This window comes from Cannabis sativa, chromosome X (assembly GCF_029168945.1).
Source record: "Cannabis sativa cultivar Pink pepper isolate KNU-18-1 chromosome X, ASM2916894v1, whole genome shotgun sequence".
NCBI lineage: Eukaryota > Viridiplantae > Streptophyta > Magnoliopsida > Rosales > Cannabaceae > Cannabis > Cannabis sativa.
Genome location: NC_083610.1, coordinates 16,051,315 through 16,074,345, shown reverse-complemented (window position 1 = coordinate 16,074,345; position 23,031 = coordinate 16,051,315). Strand labels below are relative to the sequence as shown.

The 23,031-nt window shown below is 33.7% G+C and overlaps 1 protein-coding gene across 1 annotated transcript; it reads right to left on the bottom strand.

Moving 5' to 3' along the window:
- Window positions 1-16,941: 16,941 nt before the first annotated feature.
- LOC133032060 (uncharacterized) lies at window positions 16,942-18,165 on the bottom strand. Its single transcript, XM_061105880.1, has one exon. It carries the CDS (start codon window positions 18,163-18,165, stop codon window positions 16,942-16,944), a length of 1,224 nt encoding a protein of 407 aa, XP_060961863.1.
- Window positions 18,166-23,031: the final 4,866 nt, after the last annotated feature.

Below are 23,031 nucleotides of genomic sequence, written 5' to 3'. Positions count from 1 at the left end.
TAATTCAGAGAAAATTTTTAACGGCCAAAAAAGTTTAGAAGACATAATAGTACATGTCAAAATTCAGGGAGAAAAATTGCTAATTAGCCTTAAATTAATACATATATAATGTAAAAATAGTATTTTTTTTTTTTTTTGGAAAAATCTATAAAATTGTTGTTCTAATACACTTTTTATCTATTTACGCAACTACAAGAGATTTTTTTTAAGGATTGCATTCAATTAAAACAAAATATGAACTGTTGATTGAAATCTACCAAAAAATATCAACTCTTACAAGACAGGTTAAAAATTAGGGATAATAATCTGTTCAAATACTTTATTTGACTAATAACAAAATTAGTTATGTATAGGGTATGCCATTGGCAGCAAGCAGAATAACATGAAATATTAAATTATTAGATTTTGATCCGATGACAAATAATAAATAAGAATTTTAAATTTTTATGCTTAAATTAACTACTTAATTAAAGAAAATATCAAAAAATATTTTTTTTACACTATATCAAAAATAAATTTATATGAAAAATATTTATGTCAAACTCAATATTTTTTTATCATTTTTTTTGCTTATTTTATTTTATTATTTTTTTTAGAGGAAATTACACTCTATACCCTTTTTATATTGTCCTCTTTTATTTTTACCTTCTTTTTTAAAATCTATCATTTTTACCTCTTTTTTTAAACATTGTACCAATTTTGCCCCTGTCACTTCAAGATACTCTCCATGTGATTCTCTTATGTAAGGGTATTTTAGGTACAATACATATAAAAAGAGGTATGTTTCAAATAAATATAAAATTAGAGGTAAATTTGATTAATTGATGAATAAAAGAGGCATTTTTCAACTTACCCCTTTTTTTTTTTCATCTGATGGAACAATCTCAGCCCATATAATATAAAAAAGAGAGATTTTTATAATTAAATAGAAAAATTAAGCATAAAAACTCAAATTTTTCTAATATTATTCATTCATGGGTAATATTCATTAAAAGTGCACTCAATTTTAATTACGTTACCTATCAAGATTAAAATTGAGAGACACATTTTTTATTATCTATTTTATAAGGAAGGGAGTGTACTTTAATTTTTATATAATATAACGTGATTTTAAAAATTAATATAAATTTATATTATTATAGTATTAAATATACTTGAAAATTAAAAAAATAATAATAAAAAGATTATATTTAAGGGGAATTACCTCATATACTGTTTTTTTAACTTTTTTTTTTTTTTTTTCAAATTTACGGTTTAGGTTTCTAAAGTGGTTGCAGCGCTAGTTGCAATAGGGGTTTCCATACGATTTTTTGTTGTGATTTACGTTCCAGCGCTAGTTGCAATAGGAGTTTCTATAACAAATTTCGTAAAAATACAAAAAAAAAAAAAAAAAAATTAGAAATGTAAAAATAAAAAAGACCCTATATTTAATGACTAACGTACTAAATACAAATATAGTAGACCCTTAACATCTATTAAGTAAGTAGCATAATAATACCAAAAGTAACATTATTTTGGTAAATATCACATTTAATAATAAATATATGTTGTAATTAATTAAAATATATATATATATACATTTTTACGTGGTTAGTCTATGCTACATACACCAAAGAGAATATTAGGGGTGTTCATAAAATACCTAATCCAATTTAATCCGCACGATCTAATCCAATCTAATTCGCAAAGTACAGATTGAAAATTTTAAAATTCATACTTGTGCGGATTGAATGTTGATTGATATATAAAAGTAACCGATCAAATTCAATCCACACATATTTATATGTATATTTAAAAATAAATTATATACACAACTAATATTTTAATGTTGAAAACAATAATTTAAAATCTAATACATAATATAGAAATATATTTCAAAATATAGGAGACCAAATGTATATTTTATTATTATTTATAAGAAAAATATAATCTAAAATAAAATTGAATATTTTTTTATACATATAATTTTTTTTCTTGCTTTAGATTTTTTATATTTTGTTTTATTTATTTTAATTTGTTATTAGAGATATAAAATTATAATAATTTATTTTATTGTGTGTTAGTTACTTTAAGAAAAATATTTTTAATAAATATTAAATAATTTAATATTAAAAAGTAATTAATTTAAAATAACCAATTCAATTTACAATTTTGTGTATTGGATTAAATTGAATTTGAGTCGATATGAAAATTAAATTTGATCCAAAATATAAAATTAGCATTTAGTACAAATCGGATAATTCAATAAACCCAAAAGTCCTAAAGTTATGTTAATTAACATGGTGTTGTTTGTTTAGTGGATTCCTTGGTCCACCGTACGTGGACTTCATCTTAGTATATGTAGCTTTGAACTGCCCATTTAAATTTATCACAAACCTTTAATATTATTTTTACATCTGTTTTGTCTTGTCTGATTTGAGACTAGAGTCTTTTGAAGCTCATCTTCTGCTCTTTTTTCTTTTTCTTTTTTCATTTTTCTTTCAAGAAGGAATAGAAGAGGAATAAAAATTCCCAGTAACAAGTGTAATGGAGTCAAGTCGACCACTTCTCTTTTCTTAATATTTTCCAAAATTCTTAATCTTTCCAGCCAAAGATTCTCTTAATTATATAAGATTCTAAGAAAAGTAAATAATTTTTTTTAAAAGAAAAAAAAAGGAAATTATAATAAAGTAAGCAAATCCGCACGAACACTCAAATTATTATAAGGCTCCTTCCTAAGCTATTTGATTAGGGAGTACGGAATTCGAGGACATCCGTAATGGGCCCCATCTCTAAATGGGCCCCGTTTTCCAAAGTGGCTTTGGGAGACTTTCAGTAGCCCATCAGTGCGTTCGTGGGTGTTCTTTTTGTCGTTTCATGTCGAAAAAAAATTAAAGAAAAATAAAATAAAAAAAGTTTTTTGGTATGTTATTCTATCTGGGAATATGTCACAAATAATATGATATACCTAATATTCCATACATCTTAAAAAGATTATTAAAAAAGATTATATGCTTATGGGTGGTCCATAACACATAATTGTTTTAAGCCTCTACAAGAGAGAAATAAAGATACATAATTACACAAAAACAATAATTTTTTTTTACAAAATTACATAAAAATAATAAAAAAATTTAAAAATACAGTTATACAGAATTTTAAATATTTTTACGATTTTTATAATTTTATTTATAGAAAATAAGATCTTTTTATGTTGTATTCTTGTTAATTTGTTGTTGATTTTTTGTTAAATGTACGTTATTTTTTGTTGTTATTTTAATGTTAGTTTCATGTAATTTTCTTATTGTTTTTATATTGTTTCTATAGAAAACTGTAAAAATATCAAAGAAAAAAAAATTAAACATAAAAATGTATTTTTTTTTTACAATAAAAATAGTGTCTTATGTAATTATCTTATAAAATTACTTTCTCCTTTTTTTTGTTCTACTTTCCCTGGATGCACAATTTCTATGGAAAATTTCCTTATGCAAAAGAGAAGGGTAAGTTCAGTTGTTTTGTTTTGATTCGTTTTTTAGAGAGTGAGAAAATTAGTTGTGTCGATTATGATTTTCAATTGAAAAACAAATTAATATATTTGCAAAAATATGCTGCTCCGCTCATTTGATAAATATTTTGGACATTAATTCTTATAATCTTCCGTATCAATAATGTATTGGAGATTTTTATTTACATCCTACCAAATTATAAATATACTATATTATTAAAAAAAATATAAACTTAAATAATTTTTAAAAATTACTTTTGATTTTTTTTTTAAATTTTTTTCTCACATTATTTTATGTTAATTTTAATATTTATTTTGATTTTATTTTTATAATTTTTTCTAACTCATATCTATTCTATATAAAGTGTGCCTATATAACTGAATTCTTGCGTTTATGAAAAATTCATGGATAACTTTTTTTTAAAATAATTTTCTATTCAAAAATAATATATTTTTTTATTAAAATGTATTTTAATATTAATTTTTAAATAAATTAATATTAATTCATGGATAACTTTTTTTTAAAATAATTTTCTATTAAAAAATAATATATATTTTTTATTAAGATGTATTTTAATATTAATTTTTAAATAAATTAATATTACTTTTAAATTTTAATCGGGTTTATGAGAAATTTATGGGTAACTTTTTTTTAAAATAATTTTCTATTCAAAAATAATAATTTTTTTATGAAGATGTATTTTAATATTAATTTTTAAATACATTAATATTACTTTTAAATTTTAATCGTATAAACCTAACCGGAAACACAATCTCTGAAAATTCTCAATAAAATAACTAACCCCAAAAAGATGAGCAACCAATCGTGATTATTTTTTTTTTTTGAAGAAATTAATCAACTTTATTAATTGCAATCACACAAGATTACATGAAGCAATTCAGTAGATACATCATTGCTTGTAAGATTACGATCAGCAACAAAATAGGATGCCCTCGCAAAGGAGTGAGCAACACTATTAGCAGACCGTCTAATAAAATTAACAGAAACATCACCAATTTGTTCTAAAAACAGTTTGCAATCCGAAATAACACTTCCAAAATAGGATAACAAAGGAAGATTACTACGAATTGCTTGAATTACGGAGAGACAATCGGATTCCACCACTACACCTTGCCACGCCTTTTTCTTCACCCAACTTAGAGCCTCCCGCACCCCCATGGCTTCGGCCAAAGCTGGTTGAACTGTCCCTGCCCGACAGCAAGTGAGAGCCTCAATCAAACAGCCATTTTCATCTCTTGCAACACAAACAAAAGAGTATGTTCCATTGCTGTCAAAAGTTGCAGCATCTACATTGATTTTAATCTTTGTAGCAGCTGGTTTCATCCATTTTTCTAGACCATCAGCACTTGTTAAATAGGCTGGTGTGGGCACACAACTTCGGTCTTGAGCTAGAGACCAATTGGAGAGAGTAGTATGCGCAAGGACTGTTACATGCTCAGCCGTGGTGTTCTTCTCAGACCAAACCAGATCGTTTCTGGTCTTCCAAATCGCCCAGCAGGTGGCGGCAATCTTTTCTCTGGTGGCTGTGTTTTCTTTCTTAAATATGGCTTCCAACCAACTAGCAAAGGTTACATTTCCTTGAACATTAGTCCTTATTCCTCCAGAATCCCAACAGAGAGATGCAAAAGGACAAGTTACTAAGCAATGTAAAGGTGTCTCAGGATGATTAATGCACCTAGGACATTGATTAGTAATCGGTACATGTCGAGATTGCAGCCTTGTTTTCGTGGGAAGACAATTCGAGGTTGCACGCCATAACAGATCCTTCATTTTTGGAGGAACACGCAGCTTCCAAATGGACTTCCACACTTCCAACTCATTCAAAATCACCCCAGCCTCCTTCTTTAATTGCAAAAATTTATATGTTGATTTCACAGAAAAATGCCCAGTATTTTCCAAATGCCAATACCATGAGTCACAAACCCGACTTGAAGATAAGGGAATGCTAAGTATTAAACTAGCGTCCCTGTTATTGAACAAATCTCGCACCAAGTCCACATCCCAGGCTATTTCTCCAGTAACCATCAACACAGAAACATTTTGATTCACCAAAGCCGGATGAATAGAAGTTACCTTTGGATTAGTTGAATCAGGCAGCCACGGATCCCGGAGGATACTCACCAAAGTACCATTTCCAATTCTACTTCTTACTCCTTCTCGAACTACGTCTTGAGTTTCGAAGATGCTTCGCCAAACAAAGCTCGGATTACCACCTAATTCTGCCGAAAGAAAGTTGCCATCCTTGTAGTAACGGGCTTTAAAAATCTTGCCTACCAACGAATCCGGATTACTTAAGAGACGCCATCCTTGTTTACTCAATAAACTCAGATTAAAATCTCGTAAGTTTCTAAACCCCATACCGCCTTTGGACTTATGAGCTGTCAACTTATCCCAGCTCTTCCAATGTATGCCTTTATTATTCTTAGTAGAGGATTGCCACCAAAATTTGCACATTAGTTGTTCCATTTCCTGACAAGTCTCTACAGGAAGCAAAAAGACATTCATTGCATAACTTGGAAGAGATTGGGCAACAGTTTTGATGAGCAATTCTTTTCCAGCCTTGGATAAGAATCTCCCCTCCCAACTTTGAATTTTCTTTCTCATTCGATCCTTCAAAAAACCCAAGAGAGCTGTTTTGTTTCGGCCTAGAGTATTCGGCAACCCCAAGTATAGGCTATTCTCACTTGCCTCATTGATACCCATCAATGCACAAATTCTAACCTTCTCATCATAGGAAATATTCGGGCTGAAGAAAAGAGAAGATTTCTGACGGTTCACTTGTTGACCCGAAGCTTCCTGAAAACACTCTAATAAATTAATCACATTTCGGGCACCTTCCTCAGAGGCTTGACAATAGATGTAACTATCATCAGCAAATAGCATATGAGAAACCAAAGGAGCTCCCCTAGCCACTTTACAACCCCGAATCTTGCCTCTTCTCTCATAATCATGAAGCAAAGCAGAAAACCCTTCAGCACATAATAAGAAAAGATATGGGGATAACGGGTCACCTTGCCTTAAACCTCGTGTAGGAATAATAGGGCCAACCTCATGCTCTCCAACCACAAACTTATAAGCAACCGAACTCACACACTTCAAAATGAGCCGAATGCATTGCTCATGGAAACCCAACTTCCTCATCATTGCTTCCAAAAAGCCCCATTCAACTCTGTCATACGCCTTGCTCATGTCGAGTTTTATTGCCATAAATCCCTGTTTGCCCTTTTGTTTTCGTTTAAGATAATGCATTATCTCATACGAAATCAAAATATTATCTGTGATAAGTCGTCCAGGCAAAAAGGCGCTTTGGGTTTCTGAAATAACCTTGGTGAGAATTCCTTTGAGTCTGTTAGCCAAAACCTTGGATAATATTTTGTAAATAACATTGCACAAGGCAATTGGCCTCAACTCATTCATACTTTCAGGGTGGGATTTTTTCGGGATAAGCACAATATTAGTATTGGAAAGATAATCAGGAAATTCACCACAAGAAAAGAAACGTTGTACCAGACTTGTGACATCTTTGCCGACTATATCCCAATGTTTCTGATAGAACCCAGGATTGAAACCATCTGGCCCAGGGGATTTATCAGGATGCATCTGAAATAGCGCTCTCCGAACTTCTTCCTCCTCAACTGCTAGTAGTAAGTCACGGTTCTGATCGCTAGACACTCTGGTAGCCACACAATCCATAACAGCTTGCCAATTCGAACAAGAAGAGGTAAACAAGTCAGAGTAATACTTGCTCATGACCTCTGAAAGACCATTATCCCAGTCAACCCATTCTCCATCCGCATTCTTCAGCCTAACAATCTGATTATTTCTTTTTCGACTACTAGCACAAGCATGAAAGTACTTAGTGTTCTGATCTCCGGCTTGTAACCACAGTTGTTTTGATCGTTGTCGCCAAAAAATTTCTTTCTTAGACAGCACTTCGAACAGCTTAGATTGAACTTCCTTGTATCTCGAAATGGACACTTGATCTCTTCTCCCTTTCAACAGCTTCAGAGTCTTGTTACACTGTCTTATTTCCTTATTAAAGTTGCCTGTGATGTCACTACCCCATTCGGCCAGAGCTGAACTACACCCTTCCAATTTCACTTGTAAGGAATCACCCAAACCATTCTCCCATCGAGCTTGTACTATTTGCCTACACATCGGTTCTCGAGACCACGCATTTTCATACCGAAATCTCTTCTTAACATGAACCGGTTTAGACTTGGCGAGATTTAACCATATAGGGCAATGATCTGATACTGTGACCTCCAAATTCTCCAATATGGCCGACGGAAACAAAGCTTGCCAATCATAAGAAACTAACGCTCTATCCAACCTTACTTCAACCCATTGGTCCGTACCCTTACCCTTCTCCCAAGTGAAAGGATGCCCTTGTAATTCCATATCAATGAGATGACATTCCGACACAACATCTTGAAAACCAGTTAATAACCAATTAGGATATGGGCGACCCCCCCTCTTATCACTATGGTTCAAAGTATTATTTAAATCTCCCAACAAACACCACGGTAAGGAAGACTCACCTGAGAGTTGACGTATAACACGCCAGGTGTTAGCTCGAAGATGTCTCTGAGGTTCTCCATAGAAACCGGTTGCACGAAATGTTGGGTAACCATCCATGTTGAGCTCTAAGTCGATATGGTTTGTACTGAAGCTAATCAACTTACCCTCCTCCTCTTTCTTCCATAACATAGCTAGGCCTCCACTATGGCCTCGGGCCTCTACCACGAAACTCCCTTCAAAGCCCAACGCCCTTTTCACAATATTAATTTTGTCAGTTTTGCAAATTGTCTCACACAAAAAGACAACATTGGGTTTCTTTTGGAAAACGATCTCCTTTAGGAATTGAACAATCCTCGGGTTCCCAAGCCCTCGGCAATTCCAACTCAAAAGACTCATAATGGATGGCGGGACCCAAAATGAGTGCCCGCCATTACATCGTTTTTTGGAAAAGTACCATGATTAAGCTCCATTCCTTCCTCTGAATCACTTTGCAAAACTCCTTCCGTATCATTAGGCCCAATTACACAGCCCACTATTGAGTCCTTTGTGGTTTCGGTTATGACATTTCTAATGGGCTCAATCTCATTCACCATGGGCCTATGTACTTCTTCTAAGACCCAATTCGGACCCACCTCCTCACTATTTAACTGCTCCAACAAACTTTCCTTATTCATACGCCTTCTTTTTAAATCTGTAACCACCAGGCCATCTTTGACATTATTCCCAATATTTCCCTCATTTATTCCAATTGTCAATCTCCCATGATCTCCTCCCTTATTTCTTTCTAGCATTAACTTCAAGCTTTCCTCATTCTTCTCCCCTGGATTCTCGCCCATCTCCAGCCCATCAATCATAATGACATCCCTTGATGATCGGCTATGATTGTTCATCTCTTCCCTGTAAATCTCCGACGACTTCTGGCCGGCAACCACTCCCAGCGACTGGCCCATATTGTCTCTAAGCCATCGTGCACCAATCTGCTTCCCCTGCCTTCGGTCTGGAGCTTTCATAAATAAACCATAAGGTTTAGCAATAGTCTCAATGGGTTCTTCAAACAATCGATGACAAAATTTTTCTGAATGGCCTATGATGCCACAAATGAAGCAAAACGTTGGCACCCTCTCGTATTTGAAGTCAGCCCAGAACCACTCCGTCTTACTCTTATAGATCCGCATACGTCTTTTTAGTGGTTTCTCCACATTAATCTTAACACGTACTCGAAAATAATCTCGCCAAATTCCCGCAAAGTTCTTCGGACAAGACGAAACATATTTGCCAATATAAGCTCCCACCCCTTGTAGTACACGGTCAGATCGAAAACCAACTTCAAGATTATAAACTTGAACCCATATTTCCATACTATTCAGCGTTTTAAGTCTGGGATTATCTCCGCTTTGGATACGTTCGATTAGTAGGAGACTCTTATTGAATGTCCACGGAGTGCCTTCAAGGACTCTCCCAATATCCACTTCATGAAAGAATTGGAATAGAAATCGGTTAGTTTCCAGTTCTTTGACATACATCCCTTTCCCCGGCCGCCATAATGACGCCATCACATTTCTTAAAGAATCGAAATCGGCAGGCCTATCCGATAACAGCTTTCCTACCAAACACCACCTTCCATCAACTTCATCAACCAGCCTTTCCTCCTGATCAAACAAGAGCCCTCCTTCCTCCTCATCTTCTACTTGTAAATCAGCCCATTGTTGCCCCAAATCTTCCACTACCCGACTGCTAGACGCCATACGAATCGATCAAAAACACAACCCAACAACGGAATACTTTACCACCTCATACACATGTCACTAGACAAGACGTTTTTTTTTTTATTTTTTTTATTTGGGGATTATTATTATTATTTTATTTGTTTTATTTATGACAGTTATGCCCAATCGTGATTATTTAGGATAATCATTTATAATTTCTTTTTCTAAATCTCAAACCCTCAAATCCTATATTGCTATTGAATTATTGCCTCATCTTCTATGCCGTGATTCATGGCCTCTCTGCTGCGATTCCTCACTTTTTGTTTATTTGGGTGTAATATTCAGTGTTCTATTAGCGAGTTATCCTTTGTTGCTCAAGTAATTATTTATTTGAGTAAGTCTTCTATTCCCTTGCTATATTGCTTTACTTTATAAACAGCTTTGAGATATGCGAAATATAATATCATCCGTTAGAGAGTTTGTTGGGCACACCAAAAGTAACAAGATATCCTTTTCAATTTATAATCCTTGAATTTTTGATGATGCTCATTTTGAAAGGCTAGGTGTAATTGTAATGTCGGAGTAGCTAGATTTTTCTCAGAAGATAAAACTCACATCAGCACTGCCATTGCTGGCACCCATTCTAACGAATACTATTCTTCTAAGCTTATATCTAACACACAATCCTATGGGAACAACATAAAATTGGGTTGAACCAAGATGAGATAAACATTTTTAAGTGTATTACCTTTTAATATAATAAAAAATACTTAGCATAAAATTTAGTATACGTGCCTCGCACGTAAGTTTTTACTAGTATATATATATATTTTTTTACAAAGAAAATTTCATAAAAAATTTTATTTTAATTTTTTTGTCATAATATTTAAAATATAATTTAATTTTATTTGATAGATATATTTTTTAAGTTTATGAATTGGAAGAAAAAAGTTGAAAAAATTTAGTATAAATAAAGGTATAAATTTTATATTAAATTAAAATTATTAAAATGAGATGCTTTTAGAAAATTTTGGAGTGTAAATAAAATTTCCCTAATGCATAATATTTTAAAGAGGAAATTACGCATTGTACAATAATATTTTAAAATTTAACATAAATAAAAATTGGTCTTATAATTAAAGTATTTTTACCACGAGAGCCTTTTAGTTTCTATTATAAAATGCATGCAACAATTAAGTCTATAGTTTTTTTTTTGGTGGAATGAAAGTCTCTATAGTTTTATTAAATAGAGTATGGAGAAATGGTAAAATGCACATGAATTCGTAGTGCTTAACACTTTTAAATGTGTCATATCGTTATTAGTACAATTAAATATTGAGTCTAATATAATTTAATATATGACAGCTTTTATAAAATATCGCTAACCAATCGCAAGACACCACCTTTACAAAGTGACCACTCATTACTAAAAAAAATGGCCATTAGAGGCAGAATATTTTTCTACCCTTTATAGGTAATTTTGAAAAAATTCACAACCGTTGGTATTGCAGGAGTCGCTAAAGGGATAAAAAGAAACCGTAGACAAAAAAGATCCTATAGCAACGATTATTAGCCAAATAAAGGTTGCATATGCAGATTGTCGATTAATTTTATGGCTTCAAATATTAGCCAAAAATAATCCCGCCATAGTTTTTTTTTTATATATTTTTATTTATTTTCACTTTATTTTTTAGTACGATGTTGAATGATTGCTAAAGAGAAATGGAGTCCTTTAACATAAAATTAATATTAACACAAACAATTTTTTTCTTACAAAAAATAAGAAAACCACTTGCAAAGTAAAAAAGTAGGGAGATCACAAAAAAATCAAGAAAAAAAGTGAGACATCCAGGCAGGAGAGAGAGAGAGAGAGAGAGAGAGAGAGAGAGAGAGAGAGAGAGAGAGAGAGAGAGAGAGAGAGAGAGAGAGAGAGAGAGAGAGAGAGAGAGAGAGAGAGAGAGAGAGAGAGAGAGAGAAGGAAATTGCATAACATAGCTCTTTTAACTTGATACCTGATTATGTTTACTTTTTTTTTTCAATCATTCGACCAATTTTACTTCTATCACTTCACGATAATTTTCATTATTCTCTAATCAAAATTCTGGCCAAACTTTTTTACAAACCTACACATCAATTTACAAAGAATACAAATCTATTATGTTTGAAATTATATCTTAGTTATGTGAGTGTGTGAGGATAATTTGGGTATAATTAATACTCATAAAAACATGTATATTTGATAATTAATTTTTATTTAGAGATAAATTTAATTAATATATATATAAAAAGAGGTATTCTTCAACTTCATCCTAGAAAGAAGGAGAGAAAAAAAAATTCCAGAGAGGGAAAAATTATTTTAGAAAATAGATTTTTATTCGAAGAGTGCATAACTGTATGGATAAGCTCACACTAATTACCCGTCAATTTGGGATCCAATTCAGGATTTTCCTTGGACGGTATTGAGAAGAAATTAGAATGGAGTAATATCGATTTATCGTGACATTTCTTTGTTTTAGTTACGACAAAATTTGTGACTAAAAGTAAAGAAGTTGTGACTAATAATAAATTATCATTCCTATGTTGTGACTAAAAGGTCCGTGGTTAGAAGTATAAGTCACAAGAAATACAATTTATTGAGCCTAAATATATTTTTAGTCACAATGCTTGTTGTGACTAAAACTAAATTAGTGACAACTTGTATCTAATTACGATGTTTTAGTTATAAGTAATTTTTTATTGTGACTAAAAGTCACATTTAGTTACAAAAAATTTATGTTGTGACTAAACAGTTATCACTAAAAATAACTATTTTTTGTAGTGAAGAGAATTTCTTTAGAGTTTTTCGGGTTTCCTTACAACTGAGGCAGTTGTATTTCATTAGGGTTTTATAGAGATTTGTTAGAATTTTATTATGAGCTGAAACCCATTTAAAATTAGAAATGCGCAACTTTTTAGCTGCAAGTTATTTGAAAATAGCTAAAGATCAATGCTCTAGAACTTTTCAAAAAAAAATAAAAAAAATCAATGCTCTAGAATATATAATGTTATAATTTCAGTTATATTGGTATAATTTTTTTTTTTGAAATAAAGATTGTAACTTTATTAAAGCAAATCAGCTATTAAAATAGCATCCAAACCAGTAGGGACAAACCCCCTACGGGAAAGACGGTCAGGACATGAACCAGAAGAACGAGCTAACCAATTAGCCGCTTGGTTCCCAGACCGTTTAACAAACTGAACTGAAACATGAAGAAACGAAAGAGATCGTATAAGACTAATACAATCTGAAACAATTAAGCCAAGAGGAGAATGAATTTGCCTATTATTATTAATAGCATTCACTAAAACTAGGCAATCAGACTCCAAAAGCACCCGAGCCGGAACCCAACCTTCAATCAAACCACCATCACCCCAAGCTTGTTTAAGCCAACTTAAAGCTTCCTTCATTGACATTGCTTCGGCCACTACAGGGTCGACATCTCCAATTCTTTTCACGGCAGCAGCAGAAAGAAGATCACCATTAGAGTCTCGAGCAATCCACCCCAGGCCATGACTCTTGTCTCTTGAAAAAATGGATGCGTCACAATTAATCTTCAACTCTCCCAAAATCGGTTTAGTCCATAGCTCAGAAACAGCCGAAGCTTGGCTAGCAGATGCCGAAACATCTCTATTTTTCAACTGAGCAGCTTTCCAAAGTTCAAGATACGTAATTGCAGCAACAACAACTCTTTCAACAGAAGCAATCTTTTTATTCCAAAGCAAGTCATTTCGAGCTCCCCAAACACCCCATAAAAGCATAGCCAGTTTATCAACATCATCTCCTGGATGAGTATTGCAAAAGCTCTCAAACCAAGAACCAAAATCAGTATCTCCAACCGAGATAACAAAACTCAGTCCCCTCTCGAAACAGGCCATAGTGAAAGGGCAAGAAACCAAAATGTGAAAGGTGGTCTCAACATCTCCACAGCAAAGAGGGCAAGTATTTGTCACATTAACTCGCTTAGTTTGGAGAGAAACAAGAGTAGGAAGGCAATTAGAAAGAGCCCTCCAGAGAAAATTCTTAACTTTCGGGGGAAGCTTTAAATACCAAAACTTTTTCCAAAAGCCAGAATTGTCTTGTGAATTCCATCTCCCATTAAACTCTTGTAACACACGATAGGCACTTCGAACAGAATAGCTTCCATAGTCTTCAAACGCCCAATACCAAGAATCCATACTCGGAGTTAAAGGCAAAGGTATTCTGCGAATAAGATCAGCATCTCTTTGCTCAAACAAATCTGCCAAGATCTCTTCATCCCAACACATAGTACCAACTTGTAACAGATTAGACACAGTACAATGATGAAGGGCCTCATGAGAAGAAGACACATAAGGGTTATCCTTTGAAGGGAGCCACGACTGGTTAAGAACTGGAATGGAGATACCCGAACCTATCCTCCATCTAGCACCCCTCTTAACAACTTCCTGAGCTTCAAAAAGACTCCGCCAAGCATAACTTGGATTAGAGCCCAACTCAGCCTCAAAAAATGACCCACGAGGATAATACCTTGCTTGAAAAACACGAGCAACAAGAGACGTTGGATTAGTTAGTAACCGCCAACCTTGTTTACCAAGCATAGCCAAATTGAAATCCCGCAGGTTCCGAAAACCCAATCCACCTTTATGCTTGTGAAGACATAACTTGTCCCAACTTTTCCAGTGAATGCCACCACCTTGGGAAGATTTAGTATGCCACCAAAACCTTCCCATAAGCCGATCAATATCCTTACAAATCTCAAGAGGAATCAGAAAAACACTCATGGCATAAGATGGTAAAGATTGAATAACCGACTTCATTAAAACTTCCTTACCCGCTCTTGAAAGTAACTTGCTATCCCAACTCTGAATACGTTTTCTAACTTTTTCCTTCAAGAAACCAAAAGCCACATTCTTGTTTCTACCAATCACACTAGGCAAACCAAGATAGAAGCTTTTCTCATCAGCAGCACGCATACGAAGAGTGGAAAGAAGTCTATGGCGAATCCCATCACCCGTGTTGGAGCTAAAGAAAACAGAGGACTTACTGAGATTAACCTTTTGACCCGAAGCCTGTTCAAACTTGTTGAGTAACTCCAGGACTCGTTGAGCCTCCTCCGTGGTAGCGGCACAATAGAGAAAGCTATCATCAGTAAACAACATATGAGTGATGTAAGGTGCTCGCCGAGCCACGCGACACCTGTGAATCCATTTTTTCTCTTCATAAAGACGGATAAGAGCCGAGAATCCCTCCGCACAGATTATAAAAAGATAAGGAGAAATAGGATCCCCCTGACGGATTCCTCTGGTAGGAATAATAGGCCCAAGAACATCCCCTCCATGAATAATGTTGTAAGAAATAGTCCTCAAACATTCCATGATCATCATAACCCAATCCACAGAAAAACCCATACGAAGCAAAATAGCTTGTAAGAAAGGCCACTCCATTCTGTCATACGCCTTACTCATATCCAATTTGAGAGCCATGCAACCATTTCTTCCTTGTTGTTTACGCTTCAGATAATGAAGAATCTCGAAGGAAACAAGCACATTGTCAGTAATAAGTCGTCCCGGAATGAAAGCACTTTGAAACTCAGAAATGACCTTAGTTAACAAACTTTTCAAACGGTTAGCCAAAACTTTTGAGATGACCTTATAAAGCACATTACACAGAGCTATAGGCCTCAAATCGCCCATAACAGCAGGAGACTTCTTTTTCGGGATAAGCACAAGATTGGTAGCATTAAGATCAGAAGGCATCGCTTTATACCGAAAAAAATCCTGGACAAGTTTAACCACATCACCGCCCACTATGTGCCAACACTTTTGGAAGAACGCAGGGGTCATACCATCAGGACCGGGAGACTTATCTGGATGCATCTGAAAAACAGCCGCTCGAACTTCTTCCTCAACCACTGGCTTAAGTAATTCGACATTGTCCTCACGACAAATAGATGGCTGAATTTTATCAAGGATATCATCACCATGAGACCCCAAGGAATGGAAAATATCAGTAAAATAATTAACCATAACCTGAGGAAGGCCAGAATCCCATTTGACCCAATCGCCCGCCTCATTTTTCAGTTGGTGGATGAAATTATTCTTTCGACGAGAGCTAGCTGCGGCATGAAAATACTTTGTGTTGCGATCCCCATCCCGTAACCAGAACTGCTTTGAACGTTGCCTCCAGAATATTTCTTTTTGGTGATAAATCTCAGCCAGCAATTTCTTCGCATCTTGATATTGAGAAACCGAGTCAGCATCAGTGTTACCTTTGAGCAGCCCAATACGCCTTTTGCAGTTTTGAATTCTCTCCTTAAAATTCCCAGTCAGATCATTTCCCCAAAGCTGAAGAGGCTCTTGTAAAGCCTTCAATTTTGCTGAAATGTTACTAGAACCATACCCTTCCCACTGATCCCGGATGATGGAAAAACAAGTCTCTTCACGAAGCCAAGCATTCTCAAACCGGAAAGATTTCACCGAACCAGAGTGAATCCGAAAACTGGGGTCTAAAAGCAAAGGACAATGATCAGAAGTGGTAAAAACAAGGTTACTCAACCTGGACTGCGGGAACAAAGTCACCCAACCAGAGTTCGCAAGAGCTCTATCCAATCGAACCTCAATCAAATTACCAGAACCTCTTCCTTTTTCCCATGTAAATTGATGCCCAACAAGATCCAGATCAACCAAGTCACAATCAGAAACCACCTTCTGGAAGCCTTCTATTAACCAAGTAGGATAAGGGTTGCCACCTCTTTTGTCAATTTGACTTATTACATTATTTAAATCACCAATAATACACCATGGTAGAGGCGATTCTTCCTTCAAAACTCTCAAAAGCGCCCAAGTGTTTCTTCTAAGGGCACGGTTCGGCTCACCATACATACCCGTAAGTCGCCAATCATGTACCTCATCCTGATGAACCACCAAATCAATATGATTTTGGGAAAAACCACGAACCTCAGCATCATTTTTATCCTTCCACAACATAGCAAGACCCCCTCCCCGACCTTGTGAATCAACAGAAAACATTCCTTCATAACCAAGTTGAGACGATAAGAGTTCCAATCTTGGCTTAAAACATAAAGTCTCACACAAAAAAATAAAATTGGGCTTCTTTTGATAAACCATATCTTTAAGGAATTGAACCGTCCCTGGGTTCCCAAGCCCATGACAATTCCAACTTAAAATACTCATAATGATTGGCGAGCCCGGTCCGTTGAGCTCGCCATTATAACGTTTTTTGAGTGAGTATTTGAATCAAGCCCTATGTCCATATCCAAACCTTCTTTAGGCCCACTCGGCCCAATGTCCACTTCCTTACCCAATCTCTTTCTTTTATTATCCATGAAAAGCAAACCCTCCTCATCCAAATTTGAAATGGATTCCACCTGTCTAGCCACAATATTACCATAAATATCTCCCTCCTTACTCCCAGCCAATTCACCCGATTGCTTCCCCAAATTTCTCCCATTATCATCAATCATATCTCCACCCACCTCTGTAGCCGAAAAACCAGGGATAGATATTCCATGAAATCCGTGATTTCCCTGGAACGACTCCCTCCCAACGCTACCGCCTCCAGCCGCCACCGAACCTCCATGCCCACCAGAACTTGAAGAGCCCGATCTTAACCACTTTGCCCCCATAGCATACTGAGTTTTTCTTGGTACAGCTTTCATAAAAGTACCGTATGGTTTAACAATGGTGGAAGCAGGTTGAATGAACAAACGAGAGCAATAATTCTCTGTATGACCGATTATACCACATATAAAGCAAAAGGTAGGCACAAACTCGTACCTAAAATTGATCCAAAACCAGTCGCCACCGATTTGTTGCAGCTTCATTCGCCTCTTCAATGGTTTCTCGATATCGATTCGGACCCGCACCCGCAAATAATCACGCCATACACCATTAAAATTTTTCTCATCAGATTTCACAAAGCTGCCGATGTAGTTTCCAGCATCCGTCACCATTTTTTCCGTTTTAAAACCCGACTGAACATCATGTAGTTGCACCCAGATTTCCAAGTGATTCAATCGCACGGCTCTTGGAACGTCTCCTGGTTTTAATCTCTCAAAGATCAGTGGTGTGTTTTTGAATGTCCAAGGGCTTCTATCAACAACCCTCTGAATATCTATCTCATGATAGAATTGAAAAATAAACTTATTCTCTCCCAAATCCTTCACATACATACCCATCCCTGGTTTCCAAAGAACAGCCATTAGATTCTGCATTGCCATAAAGTCAATCGGAGCCTCTGTTAAGAACCGGCCAACCAAACTCCACCTTGTATCAATTTCGGCATCCTCAACCAAAGGTTGTTCGTACTGGACAGCGGGCTCACCCTCCTCCTCCAATGGTATAATTGATAAATGATCCCGAACAGATTCAACAGAATCGTAAAACGTTGACATAATGAACTCAGAACAGAAAAACCAATCGGAACAAAAAACAGAGCAACACCCAAACAGAGCAACACTCAAAACTTTCTTACCATGTCAATAAGACAAGACCACCACTCGTGAATAAAATAATGAAGAACATATACATATAAATAAAATATTTGCTCCACAAGCAAGATCTAGAACTTTCTTATATTGGTATAATTTTAATTATTAAATTTTATAATTTCAGTTATATTCGTTAAATTCATATAATTTAAGGGACTGTAGTCGAAGGTTATTATATTCTACATCTAAATTATTGCTCTTGTTGAAAGACCAGATATTAAAATGGCCACTCCGAAAGATCAATTTCAAAATATTTTATTTATTTATTTTTTTTGAATAGGGGTGATGAGAAGGACGTGGGGTTAGAAAAGAAACGATTTGACACAACCTTTCCCAAGTTACTATAGTAGGTAGCTGCATTATTATTCTCCTTGGAAAATAAGTTACAGATGAATGAATCCCTTATTATAAAAATAAATATTAGTATTATATATATAAGATGTTTCCAACGAAATATAAATACATACGTGCATCTCTTTTATGATTTGAAGGGATTTGTGAGTGTGATTGTGATTGTGATTGTGAAAAATGTGTATTAGTCACAATCTTTGAATTTCAACTTAATTAATATTATTAATTTACTTTGTCCTTTTGTCAAGTTTAGGGTTAAAGGGTAATCACTATAATCAGTCTTCATATATGATCTTTATGATATGATGAATAGACAAGTGTACTACCTTACTCATTTCAAGTACTCCACAGAGCTTAATTTATAATTTGGGCCTCAAATCTGCCGACTTTCAAATCTACCCGACTCTTGTTAACTTCTTATACATATAATCTTCAACATGCTTAATTATATATGCATGCATATGCATGCACATCTTTTGGTGACGTCTTTACACATAATTAATACTAATGATTAATGTATGTTACACGCCTCCAAATCAACAATTTTCGTACCAAAAATAAGGGGAGGATTTTCTCTTTTTTCACATTGTATATGTTATATTATTTTATAATATAATAAGTATATTAAAATACCATACTACTTTTAGTGACAACTTTTTAGTTACAACATAATTTTTTTATGACTAAATGTAATTTTTAGTCGCAACAAAGTATTACTTATGACTAAAACATAGTATTTATAGTTACAAGTTGTCACTAATTTAATTTTAGTCATAACAAGTATTGTGACTAAAAATACATATAGTCACAACAAATTTTAATTTTTGTGACTAATACTTTTAACCACGGACCTTTTAGTCACAACATATAGGAATAGTAATTTATAATTAGTCACAATTTTTTTACTTTTAGTCACAATTAGTTTTGTTGTCATTAAAAGTAAGATTTTTTGTAGTGCTAAGTGTATGGTAAATAAATGTGTAACTTATGATTTTAACCTACATGTTGTAACTTGGAGAGGAGTTACGATTTGTTGTCACCTGTAACTCTTGTGTTGATCACACTAGTGTAATAAAAGGGTTATTACACAATTTGATTTAAGAAATTCAAAACTATGATAATATAGTTGTTACAAAATAGATTAATACTCATTTATGGGAGAAAAATGAGGTGGTGTGTTTGAATTCTAAGTGTGATAAACACTATAAAAAAAAGTCTTTGGTGCTCATTTGGGATGAGAAGTTTTCTATAAAAAAAAAATACTTTGTTAGAAAATCCTAAGGCTTGATAATTCCCAAAGCTATTTCTATGAGAGTTCCCTTAGTGCTTAGAGATAGGGAGAAATAAACTTTTGGACAAATGTGTAATACCTTGTTCAAGTCATGGTAATCCCCACTAATCTACACTCGAGGTTGTGAGTGAGTGTGTATATATATTCATTCTCTTGCTATATATATGTATTATATTACATGTGTTGTAATCTTCTTCTTTTACCTTTCATATATATATATGCAACTAGGTGGATCTTACGTGCCGAGCCACGTATTGTTAATTAGTTTTATTTAAGGTTTTGATTTTTTTAAGATTTTAATAACTAAAGTCGTATGATTCGTTGAACGATTTGTTTTATAAAAGTAAATTGTGTGTCGGTGTATTTGGTAAGTAAAATAGTTGTGTCTATAACCTTATGATATGTACATTATTCTTAATAATAAAAAGTACGTTAATCTCAATATATACATACTCATGCAGTAGTTATCCTTAATGTAAAGAAATAATTTATGATAAGTCATAACAATATATAACATTTATTCTTTGTTTCCGAAAAATTCAAAGGAACAATGTATGTGTTTTGTAAAATTTAAAGGAAACATTATGAAGCGAAAAATAAAGAAAAAGTGCCATCTTAAAATAAAAGAATAGAACTATTGAATAAAGTCTTAATGCGGTCACCAAGAACAGGAAGTCCCTCTAAAAGCTTCATTTGGATATAGTCATTTGATCGAGCTTGCTTGAAGAACGAATACTTTAGCAATTTCTTTACAGAAGGGGCCTTGAATGGTCTTTTATCAAGCAAGAAGCAACCATTTGCCTAAAGCTAAAATAAATAAAATATAGGTTACCTTGACTGAAATGATGAAATGCGAAGAACGTACAATCGGAGGCTCAGGCAGCGGTTGCTGAAGGTGCGGTGGCACGTCCTCGTTGGAGTCTGGTGGAGTTTTTTTTTTATTTATTTTTTAGAATAAAATTGAAAATAAAAGGAAGAAAAAGAGAAAAAACTGATCCGGTGGAGAAAATAAGGGCTTGAGATGGTGAAAATGGTAGTTTATGGGGAAAATAGGGGCTGGCGGCGGTGGTGGGTCGGAGGAGTTGCAGAGAAAACTAAGGAAGAAGAAAGAGAAAAAAAATAGGAAAATGGGGGAGGGGTTCGTCCCAGGTTTTATTCAGCCTGGACTTTTGCCGGCGCACTTAGGCGCACCGAAAAAAGTTGAAGCTGAACAAATAAACATGAAACACATCGTTTCATTAATGTGGGAACTTTTGCTGGCGCATATTAGTGCGCCGTCAAAAGTTCCCATCAAAATTTTTACTTACGTTTTCATTTAGGCGGGAAGTTGACTGCCAAAAAAATTCACAACTTTTACCGGCACAATTGTGCGCCGGCAAAAGCCAAAACTTGATGCAACATGTCGATTCATTAAAATGTCAATACTTTTACCGGTGCAATTAAGTGCGTCGCGGCAAAAGTTTTCACCTACTTTGGCGCGCATGTTTTTTCACTACGAGGGAATTTGACAGCCTTTTTTTCAACACTTTTGTCGGCGCATTTACTCGCCGGCAAAAAGTAATAAATATTTTTTAACTTTTGCCGACGCATTTAAGTTCGCTGGCAAAAGGTGATTCGAACCGCCAAAAGTTCCCACCTTTTGGCGGTTGGATTGCCAACATTTGCCGGCAAATTTAAGGTACTTTGCTAGCACAAGTTACTATTACCGACAAGAAATGGCGCCGACAAAAGAGAGAACTGGATTAATTTTGGTGACTCCTATTGCTGGCGCATTTGTTGACTTGCGTCGGTAATTGTATACTTTATTATGCCAGTAAAAGTGTACATTCTTGTAGTGACATTAACATAGTACTCTTAGAAATTAAAAAATATATATAAAAAAAACTTATAGAAAGCCACCTATAGAATTTTATGTGTTTTTTTTATATTAATATATAAATATAGATATAACTTTGTGGCATATATTTATTTATATATATCTATTAAAAAAAAATATATATGTACATAGTTTTATATGTAAAATATATTTTGGTCTTTACATCTTTTATTATTAATAATACACTTATATGCATTAAATAAAAAAAAAATTATAATTTATTGGAGAAAATTCAGATTAAAGAAACACCAAATTGATTTGTTTGGTGTTACAACACACCTTGTTATTTTTCAATAACTTTATTTGTTTTGGTATGTATTTTAGACATGTTGTGTAGGCTTGTTAGCTTTTTTGGTTAAGGAAATTTTTTTTTCTTAACAAAAAATAAATATTTATTCAAATTGAGCATTAACAATAATTAAAACTAATAACTAATTCTTTTACCTCAAAAAAAAAAATTAATAACTAATTTTTTAAACTATATATGTATTAACCAACAGTTTTACAGTTAGTATTTTTTAATAAAAAAAATATTTTGTAGCTTAAAAAGAACTCGAAGGTAAAATATAAATAATAATAATTAAATTCCAAACCTTAATGATAATTGATTGATTTAATTTTTTTGTCATTTTTTTTTTGGAAAGTCACGTAAACCATATGTTTATTGTTGTTCTATATTTTTTTTTATTCCATTTATACTTGAGTGTTTTCACTATTTATATATATTTCCTTATTAATTTTCTTTATTATTAATTTGTCATATTTTTTTTTAATAATGATTAAATTTTATTAAATCAAATCATTCAAAACTAAAGATGCATAGGTAACACATTCCTAGGATAATTACAATTAGCCTCAAAAAAAGAAGACCGCGCAAGAGCGTGCACAACCTTATTAGCAGATTGTTTTACAAAATTAAAAGAAACATCACCAATAACCATAATTTTATAATCTATAAAATTTGTGTAATTAAATTATTGTGAAAAAATCTGTTCATATAACTTGTCCCTTTGATATGATGTGGTGGACCACCAAAAACAAAATTATAAGAACAAAAAACATAAAAAAAAAAATATCTTTTTATACATTTAATTTAATTAATTCTCTTAAAAAAACAATTAATTAACTTTTCATACCTCATAAAAAAAAACTTTTCATAAGAAAATATAGAATTTGATTTTTGGAGTGCCTCTAAGACCAACAAAGTGGAGACGAGAAGATTGTGATGCTATCATTAATAAGATTAAAATGT

Bases quoted from the DNA above. Each gene is read 5' to 3' on its own strand.
- LOC133032060 (XM_061105880.1), bottom strand. From the start codon at position 18,165: ATGTCAACGTTTTACGATTCTGTTGAATCTGTTCGGGATCATTTATCA.